Consider the following 14,741-nt stretch of genomic DNA (forward strand, 5'->3'; position numbering starts at 1 on the left):
TCGGACGGAAAGACAGAACCGTCGGTAACTGCACGACTATGCGAGGAAAGTAACGTAGAGCGACACGAAGGTGCGAGAGAAAGTATATATGTGTGCGTGCAGAGCTGCGATAGTATTTAATTCACGCGCATGAATGTTGACGGCCGAAGTTTGTGGAGATTATTGATTTTAGTGCATTATGAGCACATTGACTTAGCAAGCGCAGTATGACCTAGCATGCAAGTAAATAGTGGGGCGGAAACGCATTAACTCGCTGACAAATATCCGCATTGCGTTACGTGCGATAAAAAATAAATTTCAGCAGCGAATTCTACTTTCACACTTTCCTGTGTTTGCGCGCGCTGTTAACTGCGCTTTACAATATGTCCAAAAAGTGATTTCCAACTGTGCATATCCTAATCGTTTTTGTGCATTGCATATGTGAATAAATACATTCCTAAGTGCCTGCATTACTCTGCTTTTAAAAACAAATACTGCATAGCCACTGTTACTGGCCATCAAATAATAAAATGTATTAGTATAATACAATTTATCAAAGTACATTACATACAGCTGCGAGCTCGTTCTTTCCAAGTTTCCCTTACACTCGAAGAAGTTTCAGTAATCGGCGATTCCATTTTACTGATGAAAAACACACAACTGCAAACTAGCATAAGAAAAACGCCAGAAGCGATACACGGATCGCCAGCAAAACACAGTGCATAGCTAGGCCAATCCGCGTGCGTTTCGTATAAGGGCGCCCTAATTCTTACGGGGCTTTAGCGCTGCATGGAGGCGAAAAGGCGTAAACACAACAATGCGCGTCATGATTCAAGTTTACGTGGTGAAGTCGCACGTCTCACGAGAACAGTCAACCTCATTCACAAAAGCACCCACACTAGGCTCGGTGTTGGTGTGCCCCGAAATTAGATCGCGCTGGCAGCCCGAACACGACCGAGGAGACTCGCTGACATGATCCATACCGCCGCTTTAGAATGTCACAACAGTTGCACTGGCTCGTAGCACTAAACCACAAAACAAAACAGTCGTCGTGTAACCGCTACACGACAAACACACTTAGCGGCAAGAAGACTGTTGGCGCACTTGTTTCCACACACATGCAGGATGTTGTTTAGGTGCCGTGAGGTTCGCACGTTTTAGCCACGCTATGTCGAAACTTTTCGGTCCAAGTCACTGCCAGCCTTCTTTTTTTACTTGAATTCTTCATTCAAGGTAACCGCTATGTGTACGCAGCATGCTTACGAGCAAAATAATTAACAGAGCAAACAGGATTAAGCGCAAGCAATCACCAAGGCTCGCGCGGTGATAGAGCGCAAACGAACGGAAGGTAAACATGCGGAATCGCGAGGCGATCAAGCACTCGTTCCGCTCTCTTGGGCGTTTTCCTTTCAGCACTCATTTGAAATTAAAGGAATAGATTTAGCAGTTCGGGCACTTCGTTCGTTGTTCACCACAGACAGGCACCAGTAGCGTTTTATTTCCGCGCGTGTGCAGATATTTTTTCACCTCACGAATGCCGCGGCGCCGCCGTTTAGCTTGGGCGCCGTATGCTACAGGAACTTCCTAGGTGGCGCGCGCGGCAGATGTCGCTACCTTGTTATAGAGGGACCTCATGCCAAGCAACATCACTCGGCCGCACAGCGACTGTTTCGCACACTATCGACACTGGGAGCCATGCACCAATTCGACAGCGTCCCTACCGAGTATCGGCGACTGAAAGACGCGTTATCAATGACCAGGTGAACGAGATGCTCAATCGCGGCGTCATCCAGCCCTCTAGTAGTCCTTAGGCATCACCAGTCGTCCTAGTTGAAAAGAAAGACGGCACCATACGATTTTGCGTCGATTATCGAAGGCTTAATAAGATTATCCGAAATGATGTATACCCGTTGCCACGTATTGACGACGCACTTGACTGTTTGCAAGGAGTGGAGTTTTTTTCCTCCTTAGATCTCCGCTCTGGCTACTGGCAGGTGCTTATGGCTGACGCTGACTGTTCTAAAACCGCGTTTGTAACACCAGACGGCTTGTGTGAATTCACTGTAATGCCGTTCGGTCTTTGCAATGCGCCCGCCACCTTCGAACGCATGATGGACGGCATCCTACGCGGCCTGAAGTGGCATACTTGCCTCTGCTACCTCGACGACGTTGTCGTCTTTTCTCCTGATTTTCCGACCCACCTTCGGCGTTTACATCAAGTTCTGACCTGTCTCCGGAATGCTGGTCTCCAGCTTAACTTAAAAAAGTGCCGATTTGCAGCTCGAAAACTGACTATATTAGGCCACGTTGTCTCCAAAGAAGGCATTCTTCCTGATCCTGTCAAACTTCGCACCGTATCCGAATTTCCAAAGCCCACTAACTTGAAAGCACTACGCAGCTTCTTTGGCCTATGCTCTTATTTTCGACGTTTCGTTCGCAATTTCGCTACTGTGATCGCACCACTAAACCAACTTCTCCAAGGCAACAATGAACTTTCTGCTTGGTCGGAAGCCTCTGATGATGCCTTTACGACTCTTCGTCACCTACTCACGTATCCGCCAATCTTGCGCCATTTTGATCCCAGCGCACCTACAGAACTTCACACTGACGCCAGTGGTGTCTGCCTTGGCGCCGTGCTCGCACAATGCAAGAACACTAATGCCGAATACGTAGTCGCCTATGCCAGTCGTGCCCTCACGAAACCTGAGGCCAATTACTCAGTCACAGAAAAAGAGTGCCTGGCTATCGTATGGGCTCTTCAAAAATTTCGTCCATATCTCTACGGTCGACGCTTTGACGTGGTGACGGATCATTACGCTCTTTGCTGGTTGTCCAACCTAAAAGACCCGTCGGGCCGCCTCGCTCGGTGGGCCCTCCGAATTCAGGAATATGATATCCGTGTAGGCTATCGCTCTGGACGCAAACACGCCGACGCCGATGCCCTCTCACGCTCCCCAGTTACTTCAGACAGCAGCACTTCTACCGACAGACATGACATCTCACCACTTGACATCCTGGACATGGCATCGGAGCAACAAAAAGACCCATGGATGGTCATGATGTTCGACTTTTTGTCAAACCCTCCGGCAACTTCGGCACCTCGAGCGCTACGCCGACAGGCGCAGCATTTCACAATCCGGGACGGACTTTTATACCGATGCAACTACCACAATGACGGCCGCAAATGGCTTTTAGTAGTGCCTCGCCACCTACAACAAGAGTTCTGCTCCGCTTTTCATTCTGAGCCGCAGTGTGGTCACGGCGGAGTGGCAAAAACTTACACACGGCTTCGCTTACAATATTATTGGCGAGGGATGTACACCTTCGTCCACAAATACGTACGCTCCTGCATTGCCTGCCAGCGACGTAAATGTGTCCCGCATCTCTCCACCGCACCGCTCCAACCAGTTTCCTGCCCAGCTGTGCCATTTGACCATGTCGGCATTGATATATATGGGCCTCTTGCATCTACTGGCGCTGGCAACCGATGGATTGTTGTCGCCGTAGATCATTTGACACGGTATGCTGAAACCACCGCCTTGCCTGCCGCATCAGCAAAAGACATCGCCTCGTTCATTGTAAACAACTTCGTTCTCCGCCATGGCGCACCACGTGAACTGTTGAGCGATCGGGGCCGCGTATTCCTCTCAGATGTCCTTCAGTCACTCTTATCTGAATGCCAAATTATTCACCGCACTACTACTGCTTATCATCCACAGACCAATGGCTTAACAGAACGATTCAACAGAACTCTTGGTGACATGCTATCAATGTATGTTGCATCTGATCACTCCAACTGGGACCTTGTACTTCCATTCATCACTTACGCATATAACACTGCCTCTCAAGCCACTACCGGATTCTCACCATTTTTTGTGCTTTACGGCCGCCATCCCTCTAGCACCATTGGTACGGTTCTCCCGTACCGGCCGGACCCTGCTGAATGCTCACCTGTTTCTACGGTTGCTCAGCACGCCGAGAAATGCCGCCAACTGGCCCGGTCGTTGACGTCTGCTCAACAGTGCCGCCAAAAAAAAACGCCATGACCTCAATCCTCCCCCTCACCCCTTCCCCGTCGACTCACTCGTGTGGCTTTGGGTCCCGCCTGTTGCTGCTCCTGGCTTTTCGTCCAAGCTCCTCCCGATGTTCCACGGGCCCTACCGCGTGGTTGCACAAACATCACCAGTGAACTACGTGGTCGAACGCGTATCGCCATCTTCCGATCTGCGTCGTCGGGGGCGAGAGACTGTGCACATTGACCGGCTGAAGCAGTATTACGATCCGCCCACCTCTTACTAGGTCGCCAGGATGGCTACTCTTCAATGCGGGGGTGATTGTGACGAAGAAGATCGGCAGGCTGAAAAGCCCCGTTGCCATCGCGTGGCACGTACCCAGTTCGTTCGCTGGCTGGGCCCTACCTGCTGGTGCTGAGTTTATCGCTGCTGCTCTACAAGCCGAATAAACCCCCCTTACAATATATGTGTATATATATATATATATATATATATATATATATATATATATATATATATATGACGCAGGCCATCTAACTCCTAACTCCTTTATCCCGTAACTAATCACATCGGAACGCCTGCTATGGCCCTCCGAACTAGTCCATTTTTGGTCTGAAAAGTCGTCACTTTCTCTAAGGATTTCAGCGTGGTTTCTAGTTGACCGGTTTTAACTAGGGTTGCAGAAGAATCAGGGAGTTTAGTTTGCACGTCCTCCAGAGTACGTTGTAAGCTAGCAAGTACACTATTTATGTTGCATAACGGCACTTTCATCTCAGTTACTTCTGTGAGGACAGCTTTTTGGTCTTCAAGTAGTTGGTCATACAGTTCCTTTTGTGTCGGTCCACGATTTGTTTCTATATCACCACAAAGAAGTAACTTGCACACCTGCACACCTGGTCACAGCTTTATTGTTTACGCCATATACAGACCACCGGATACTACGCCCGAATACTTATAAAAATTTGATGATGAAATGAACAGGCACAGAAAGAATAAGAGTATATTGGCAGGTGACTGTAATTTACCGAACATCGACTGGGAGCACCTTAATACTGGAAACGCCTTCGGCAAGCACACCAACATTGCCTTCAATAGTAGGCTGCGTTATAACTTGAAACAGGTGGTGCGTGAGCGGACACGCATACAGGGCATTTGCAGTTCCATTCTCGATTTGGTATTTCTTAGCCAGGATTTTTCGGAATATTTTGGTTGTATTGAACAAGGACTTTCCGACCAGCGGCTAGTGAGCGTTACCTTAGCAGTTCTACAGATGACGCAAAACTATTCCTCAGTGCTTAGCTACAAAGATTATTCTCATGCCGATGATGTGTCCATCATGTAGCACATGGAAAACTGTCTTGTTGATTTTATCAGCGCTGATGCCTCTTCTCTGTGGAATCGATTCAAAATTATGTGCCACTTTTGCATGAACCAATTCATCCCTAGTAACGAAAAGAAAGTTCGCGAACACACACCTTGGATGACACGCGATGTTATTCATATTAATCACAAGGACAAAAGGTTAAAGAGAAAGCATTGTAATCCTGTTAAAATAAAAGAGGCGCAGAACTCTCTTCAACAGAAGGTGACTGCTGTGAAGAGTTACTATTATAACAACTCTCTGCCTAACTTTATTACAAATGATCCTACAAAATTTTGGAACCATATGAAGGAAAGAAAGGAACTGATTTCACAGATAATAATTGAGGGCGCATCAATAACTAATGACGAAGACATAGCACAGCATTTTAATTAGTATTTTCAAAGTGTCTTTGCAGTGTCAGATTACTATGCATTACTATGCTTCAAGTGAAACAGGTATTTGATGTGGATTCTATTTCTCATGCTGGAATTGTCAACATGTTGGTAAACCTAAATACCAAAGCTTCTTCTGGCCCTGACGAAATCCCGAACATCTTTCTAAAACGTTATCCTGAACTTATTGCCAGCTTTCTTGTACGAATTTTTTCTGCGTCTGTGCTGTCGGCACAACTGCCCGATGAATGGAGAGTGGCCCGAGCTGTTCCGATATTTAAAAAAGGAGATCGACTAAGATTACATAATTATCGTCCCATTTCTCTGACATTACAATGCTGCAAGCTCTTGGAGCACATCGTGGCAAACTGTATAAAAGAATTTTTAGCTGAAAACAATGTGCTCACGGAGTTCCAGCATGGCCTCAGAAAGGGTTATTCGACTGCAACGCAATTTATATCAGTGATTCATTCAGTTGCTTTATCTCTAGACAATAATGGCCAAATAGATGTAATATGTTTACATTTCAGAAAAGCCTTCGATAAGGTTCCGCACGACAAATTAATCTTCAAACTTAGAATTATTGGCATACCTGACATTTTCTTTAACTGGATTATTGCTTACCTGAGCAAAAGCACTCAGTACGTTACAATAGGTGAACATAGCTCGGCCACTCTCCCAGTCACATCAGGGGTGCCCCAAGGTAGTGTTTTTAATGTATATAAATGACATTGTTAAAACCATAACTCCTGGTGTTTAAAATTGATGATTGTATTTTGTACAGTGATAAAACTTGTCAGAATGATCAGGCTGTCCTCGAAAAGAATTTAAATAACCTATGAAAGTGGTGTTATGAATGCGGTTGGTTATTAACGCTGATAAATCCGTATTTCTTCGTGTTACTCGTAAAAAAAGCCCACTAACTTTTTTCTTATACGCTAGGTTCTTCAGCTCTGCGTGAAACTAACAAGTACAAATACTTAGGTGTTACTTTGACTTCCACATTGTCATGGAACATGCACATTAATGATATTTGTTCTGCTTTCCGGAAACTCTGTTTCCTAAGACACAAACTAAAAAATGCCCCTCCTAATGTGTAATTACTGTGTTATTTTACATTTATTGGACCAAAGTTAGAATATACATGTATAACATGGGATCCTTACACTAAATCAAATATCGTGCGTCTTGAACAAATACAAAGAATGGCAGTCAGGTTTATATTTAATAAGTTCGCAAGACTGTACTCTCCCTCTAAAATTATGACAGAAAACTCCATACCTACTCTTGAATCACGCCGAAAGCTGCTAAGACTTGAATTCCTTTCCCTTCTTCTCAACAACAGGCTTGAAATTAAACCATCGACTTATATCACGCCTGCAATAACACGGCAAACAAGACAGCATCGTCCGGATTCACTAAAATTCTATTATGCTCGAACTGACACGTTTAAATTTTCTTTTTTTCCCAGAACAGTATCAGACTGGAACCACAGTTTACAGACACAGTGTGACTAAAATTTGTATAAATTTGTATTTGTTTGTTCTTTATTTGTTCTCTTTTGTTTGTATACGTTCTATTGCACCTCTGCTTGGATCGAAAGGTCTGCAGTATAAATAAATAAAATTTGTAATGTTTCCAGCTGTTCAGGGAGTCTGCAGCATACACCTAAACGCGACTGATCATTTCCTCCTGGAATTTCTCCCACGATTTATCGTTATCAAATATGTGCGTTAGATACAAGCGAAATGCCGCACCGGTGACGTAGTCACTGAAGTTGGAGACCATATCCTGTTCTAAGCATGATGCAGCAGATGCGTGGCGCTCGAGGAGACGAAACCTGTGCTCCACGCGCTCATCGCACGCTGATCCGGCGTACTTGGCTATGCCCAAGGCTTGCAGTGATGCGGTCATTTTGCTGGCTAGGGTCGGTGGTGCAGCTGTGTGATCTGGGTTCACGCCGTGGGGTTGAGTACTTGCTTGATGATGTGAGGCCTTTATGAGGCCATGATGAAGCGGCTGCCAGGCATTCATCCTGTCGACTTGTGTTACGCAAGCAGGAGGTTGCGGGCGGAGTCAAACATGGTTGCTCGAACACTCGCTTTTTTTCATCTGCCTACTCATACAAGGCAACAAAGGGAATCTTTTCATCTAGACGAAAAGAAAACAAAAGAACTAGTGCCTTCTGGCTAATTTAATTGTCGACAGGTGTACCTTCACGGCTGAAACAAAAGTAGCCGAAGTCGAGCGCTCCACAATGTCGACTGGAAGCATGTTCCTTTCTAGCACCGTTCGCAAGAAGAATGAGTGTTTAAAGATATCGGTTCGATATTTAAGTCTAAATCTAAGTACACAGGGCACTGAGTTCTGACTGCACAACATGACTCAAATGGTTGGCAACTATGGTAAAGAAGGGGCCCACTGCACTAGAAATGTAGTTGAGCAGACCTTGTTGTTGGGTAAGTTGGTTGACATCTAATGAATACATTGTTGCGCCAATAGGAAAATAAAAGACATAGGAAGGCAAGTAAAAAACGACAGGTGGAGCGCTGAACACTGACTGCACAATATGACACAAATGGCTAATGAAGCTTGAAGCAGACATGGTAGCTTGAAGCAGCAGACTTTTGGCGCAAGAATGTATTCATTAGATCTCAACCAACTCACCCAGTAGAAAGTTCTACTCAACTATATTTTTAGTACACTGGGCCCCTTCTTTACCATGTATGCTTCAAGGAACGTAAAGCATTTTTGTCCTATTGCGTAGTCAGGGTTGTAAGCTCGACCTGTCGTTTCTTTCTTGCCCTCCAAAGTCTTAATTTTCTTTTTGGCGCAACAATGTATTCAGTAGATCTAAATTAACTCGCCCAGCTGCAAATTCTACTTCTCTATCTAATTGTGCCACTACCTATGCCTGTAACGGATACGGTCGCGTCAAAATTTCATGTTTTTTTCTGCCAATACTCTAAACGCCTCCAGCATATCTCGACTGTTGTAGAGACTGTTGTGACTTTAAGTCCAAGTTTTTCTAGAAGGCATACGTTAACTACCAGTCTCACTGGCTGAATGCTTTCGCATTCCATTGGGATGTATTGATTGAGGGGTCTCTGGATTTTTCCTGCAGCATACACATGCCTAATCTTGTTGCGAATATTTGCTCCGGCATATTTTTCTCCTTTGGCGATCAGCTCGAGCCTCAAGTAGCAAGACAGTGCCCTTTATGTCACCTTACAGAATTCCCTTTGTAATTTCTTTTCTTCTTATTATGGCAAATATCCACGCTCTTTCTCGTTTCCATTTTTTTGCGTACAATGCACTGTCTGTGTTTGTCACTTTCTTTCTGATGACTCCTGGTTATCGATTTACACTTCCAATTATTATTGTATTGGTTGCCAACTTACATGAACTCTTCCTCCATTCTGGTTGACGTTTTTCAGGCACCGATACTTGTGCACTTTGGGCAGCTGCTTATTTTGATCCAGGTTCCTCTTTCTCCAAAGCAAATATTGCTTAGCGCTTGTCTGATTTCAACAGAGGCCTAACCCACGTCACCCTTCACTGCTCCTTTGTGGTTTTGCCGTGCGCTCCCCAAGCGGTAGGTGTGCGCCGCTCTTTAATGAACGTCGGTCACGCCAACTTGGCTAGCTAGGCATGTGCCACTGGGAATGCGTCGCAGTGAGGTAAAACATCCGTTAAATTGGTTCGTTGCTGAGCGGAATTGAGCCCACGTCTCAAGCCTTTCTGAAGGACAGAAAGCCGACGCATTAGCAGGCTGCGCCACCAATGGAGTGAGTATGATCACTTTTTTATTGAGTGCCTTTCATGACAGCGTTTTAACCAACCGCACCATGAATGCAATGGGTATGTGTCGCCTTTCAATGAGCCTCTCCAGAACTTTGGCCGCTGAATATGTGTCACTGCATGCGCGGCAAATCAAGGAACGATTCTCAGCGTTTGCAGAACTCGGTGCGCCACGATTCTCGTCTCAAAGGGATCGCGCGATCTTCACGGCAGTGCCAATAGATGGCGCAGCGTGTCCAGAAAACAAAAACAAAAAGCAAGCAGGTTAGGTGGCTGCTTTGTCACCGCCTCGTTTGAAAGGAGATGAGAATAAATCTGCATCATCATCACCGAAAAGTGATAGAGGAGCTCGGTGGCCGCATGACGCGTTTTTCAGCGCTCTCACGCACCAGCGTGCCGCGGATTTCGGAGGCCAGGCTTCGCAGCTGCGGCACTCGACGGCGACGAGTGCTCTTAGAGAAGCGCGAAAGAGGAGTTCCACTGCAGCACAGGCCCCAAACACAGCTTATAGATAACTCCGCCTTTCGATGGGGCGAAAGGCGAAAACATCCGTGTGCTTAAATTTAGGTGCACGTTAAAAATCTGCAGGTGGTTGAAATTTCCGGAGTTCCCCAACACGGCGTGCATCATAATCATATTGTGGTTTTCGTGCGTAAAGCCCCATAATTTAATTAATACATAGCTCATTTCTACCGTGGCTATATGCTGTGTTGCTATATTGTCACGGTGTAGGGACGGTGAATTACACCATGTCAAAGCTGTGAGTTACCGATTTGCTTTTTTAATCGGCAAACTTGTGCCCAGCAAAAGAAATAACACTCTATCATTGGACAGTGGCGAACAAAATCGGTGACCATCGAAAGCCTTCGCGGGCAGCTCTTATGCACGACCCGTCCAAGGTTCCAGCGTAATCGCTCGTGCCCGCGGCCTTTCCAGAAAGTGCTGTGCAATTCTTTTCACGCATGCAACTTCATTAAACAAGCTGCGGCGAAAACATACGCAACAGATAGGAGCAACAATAATATTCCACTAAGTTGATGATATTGCCGGCACGTCTTGCAATAACATCGAGTTCTAAGCGTGTAAACCCGCAGAAAGGATTATTAAGCAGACGTGCGAATATTTACTAATTGCTAACGCATTGCAGTCGACAGTCAACGCGAGGTGTGTTTTGCTGCAATTTTTCTTACTTGCAACTCTTTAGATAAAAAGCTAATGTTGCTACGATGGCATAACTACATAATAATTATGCGCCCTGGCAGACATCAAGCAATAAATATTTTAAATAAAGTAATTACAATAAATAACAAGCTTTACGGCACATATTCGTATTGTAAACTTGACGGAAATTGTCATAGAAGTCCAGTTCCATGTTTCAGCATTTCAAAACAGCCATGTAAGCCGGAATGGTTGGCCTCAAATAATTTGTTCCATTTACCTTATTACGCACGCAGCACAGCGAAGCGGGGCTCGCAGTTTCGAGGGTGGCGTAAGGCTAAGCTCGGCCGTGGGGCCCCGCCTCTGCGGCCAGAGCGGCTGTGCACCCAATCGGCAGTAATCGTGTGAATACGTGATATGTGCCAGGAAAAGGAGCCGCCGCCGGTCGTTGTTTTTTTCGCCAAGACGAGAACGCGATCGCGGCTAGTGTGGTGATTATAAAGCTCCCAGTTTTCTGCTGCAGCCTTGTGTTCTTGATTTAGGTGTCAGTGGCAATTCTTGCGTTGGCGGATTCTTTCCGTGAACTATCTAGCCTTGCCAGCATACAACATGATGCATTCAGTGCATGTATTGCCTTGTGCACGATGCCTTTTCGGCAACGCCTGCACGTCTGTCAAAGCGTTCAAAACGAGCACCGCTATGCCTCCTGCCATCTCCCGTCTGAAGAAGGAGCTCCGAAACTTTGATTTTTTAGAATAAAGTGTGGTTCGAGTTTTTTCATCTTGAATTCAGTTGTCGTCAACCAGGCAGGTATCTGCCCAATTTGTACGTTTGATTCTATACGGCGAGGTTTTGGCCAAGAGACCATGCAGCATGCTAAAGGTTTCATTATATAAAACCTTCAAAGGTATAACTGTATTCAAGTGTCACTTGCAGCTCTACCGATAGTGCAAAGAGAATGTCACCCCCCACAGCATGCGTCTGAACCGTCCACTTTTTTCATCGGAAGGCCTGCAGATAATCTCTAAAATCGAGCAATGCTTGCGTAAGACATTGCGTAAGGCACTTGCATAAGACACTTGCGTCTTAAAAGGGGGTGGGAGCTTATAGCAGGCCTATCACGATAGATACAGTACCGCCTTGTGCAGAAGCAGTGACGGTGTGATCTCCTGCGGGAGGTGTTAGTTGAGCTAGGTAGGTCGTTGTGTAAAGGACCAACTGAAGGAATAGACGAGTTGTTTAAAGGGCGCCAATCTCAATATGCAGCAATTAGATATGTGGCAATGTCGCTGTGCACTGCAAGTGCAAATATCAACCAGATTTAGACAGGTACCAGATTGGGACAAAGTACTGTGAAGAAATTGCCCGAGTTGAGGCCTTTATGACACACAAAAAAGGAGCGTGTGCCAGCACGTCCTCACTCATATTGCATTTGTCATGATAGGACAGCAGTAGATTGTCAAACCCCTTTATTCTTCTTTGTTCTTTTTTGCGTGTACAAAAAGTTCAGAACACGCAGTAATGAATTCATAGGGTTGCTAGCCAGCGCTATATGTGTACTTAGTCAGAGCACTGGGCCTTTATAATTTCAAGTAATATATATTTGTGCGCACAAAAAAGCTACGGCTTGAGTGATAGTGACATTCACAAAATTGAAACGCAGAGGCGGGTATGTTCATCGCCATTTTAGAAAAAGAATGAGGAGTTACATTCAGTATACTCTTTTTCGTGAAAATTGCACAAAATTATTTGTGTTGCTTTTTTTTTCAGCGTAATTTCACGCTCAACGAACCATCACCGATGGTGAGTTCAGTCGCATGGCAAGCTCTCCTGTTTCTTCGTGTGTGCTTTTATCTGCATTGTTTCCTTCGCTTAGTTTCGACAATCGAAACAAAGGTCATGCAATACCAACTCGCCCAAATTGCCATTTAACTATGGGTACTATAAGGTAAAACTAGGCTCTATAAGATAAAGCTATTCAAAACTTTTCTATTCCAATTCTGCAATCAGGCCACCACGATTGGTCAAACTTTTTTTGGACCACCCCCACTTTGCCTGTCTATCACACGACGTCACGAAAACCATGATAGCTCCCCACCTGATATGACGTGTAGACAATGATTATGCATATTTTACCAAACAAAAGAAAAATACTTATTTCTCATTCGACGCTTTTCGCCACTAGCTCTCTTCTAATGGTCCAAAGTTTTCGGGCTGCACCCACTTCACCTGCCCGTCACGCGACGTCACAAAACCGCGCAACCTCACCACGTCAAGGTGACGTGTACGCGTTAAAGATGCATTAATATGCCGAACAAAACTGAATTTTCTTCTGAATAGCCGAAGGCTGCCCTGTTCCGAAAGGAATAAAAGATGGCTGCCGCCGATCACTCAGGTGCTGGCTACTTGCCGCCTGCCGGAGAGCTTGGGTTTATTTGCGTATAATAAAACTTTATGCATGACCGTGTAACGTTTCCTAGCACTGTTGGCACGTTTACGACCTCGTTCTGCCAACTCTTCTTTGCTGAGGATCCGTTTTAGCATCATTCTTAAGCTTCCGTTGCATGCCGCTGCGATTTTCGACGAGTCATTGCTAGCTAAGTAAGGGAAAGCGGACGAGTCGCAGACGCCAACACCACCTTCTTCATCCGGTTATCAATTTTCAGCGCACTGGCTCGGCCGCATCGAATCCCTCATCACTTTAGCGTGATCCTCGCCTCTTGTCAACCGATTAGATAAGACAAGCCGCATCAGTGCAGGCGATGTTATTCGTTTTTTCAAGCCAACAAAAGTGACCTCCATGGAATGAGAAGAGTGATTGACCGGTCTATTCAGACAAACCTGCGGGTCCCTGCCCGATGCTTGCATCGGTGGTTACGTGAGTTTGATGCCAGGAGATTGGAATAAAAACATATTCGAATAGTTTTATGTTATAGGGCCCCTATTCGAATCTGTTTTTCTTCCAATCTTCTGACGGCAAATTTAGGTAACCACTGATGCAAGCTTCGGGCGGTGACCCACAGCGTTATCTGAACAGCCGAATCAAACGCTCTCCTGGTTGATAGAAAGTCACTTTGTTCACTTGAAAACGAATAACATTGACTGATTTGAGCATTTTTTCTAATCTAAATAGCTTAGAAGAAGCGAGGAGCACGCTCACATGGAGAGGGTTGGAAGGGGCCGAAACAGTGCAGTGAAAATAGATAACCGGGTGAGGTGCCGCCGTCTCCTATTGGTCCACTTCCTCTCACGTAGCTTGCGGTGGCTAGTCGAAAAGCGCGGCGGCGTGCAATGGAAGGTAAAAAATGAAGCTAAAACGTATCCTCAGCAAAGCATAATTGGCATAGCGATTACGTATACGTGCCGAAAGGCCTCGATAATGTTATACGGCCGCGCGAAACAGTTTTATTATACACAAATAAATCTATGTTCTCCGGCAGGTGGGGCCAGTGAGTGCCTGAGCGATGGGTGGGCAGCCACCTTCTGGTCCTTTTGCAACAGGACAATTTCCAGCTATTCAGAAAAAAAACTTTCAATTTTGTGCGGCATATTATTCCATGTTCAACGCGTACACGTCAGTTTGACGTGGTGAGTGTTCGCGGTTTTCTGACGCCGACTGACAGACACACGAAGTGAGCGCCACCCAAAAACTATTGACCATTAGCAGAGAGCTAACGGCCAAAAAAGCGTCGAACCAGAAATAGTTATTTTTCTTTTGTTCTACCTAATCACACAAACTCGGTGTGTAGACGTTGTATCAGATGGGGAGCTATCGTGGTTTTGCTGTCGTCGCGTGACCGACAGGCGAAGCGCAGTTGACCCGGAAATGTTTTGATCAATCGTGGGGGGCTGATTGCAGAATTCTAATAGAAAATTTTGGAAGGCCTTTACGTTGTAGTACCGTATATTGCGGACATGGCTGTTCAACGTGTCAAATTTGTATTTGGAGGCTGGAATGAAGGGCGCCTGGTACAGAAAATAAACGAAGCCTTTATTCTTATGTTTGAGGGTAAACGTTCTGTCTGAAGACAGTAG

General features: G+C 45.6%; 1 protein-coding gene and 1 long non-coding RNA gene across 9 annotated transcripts in view; one reads left to right on the forward strand and one right to left on the reverse strand.

Moving 5' to 3' along the window:
• Positions 1 to 14,741, forward strand: part of LOC135911538 (chymotrypsinogen B-like) — a 799,265-nt gene that overhangs the window by 273,693 nt on the left and 510,831 nt on the right. For 2 of the 3 annotated variants that reach the window (XM_065443855.1, XM_065443853.1), the window contains one exon: positions 12,477 to 12,509. The exons of the other annotated variant lie outside the window; for it this stretch is intronic. In XM_065443855.1, the coding sequence (XP_065299927.1) occupies positions 12,477 to 12,509 (33 nt within the window). The remainder of the gene's footprint in view (positions 1 to 12,476; positions 12,510 to 14,741) is intronic. 3 annotated transcript variants of the gene reach the window in all.
• The window catches only part of LOC135911540 (uncharacterized), a 302,235-nt gene that overhangs the window by 69,983 nt on the left and 217,511 nt on the right, over positions 1 to 14,741 (reverse strand). The gene's annotated exons all lie outside the window — the stretch shown is intronic.

This window comes from Dermacentor albipictus, chromosome 7 (assembly GCF_038994185.2).
Source record: "Dermacentor albipictus isolate Rhodes 1998 colony chromosome 7, USDA_Dalb.pri_finalv2, whole genome shotgun sequence".
NCBI classification, from domain to species: Eukaryota; Metazoa; Arthropoda; class Arachnida; order Ixodida; family Ixodidae; genus Dermacentor; species Dermacentor albipictus.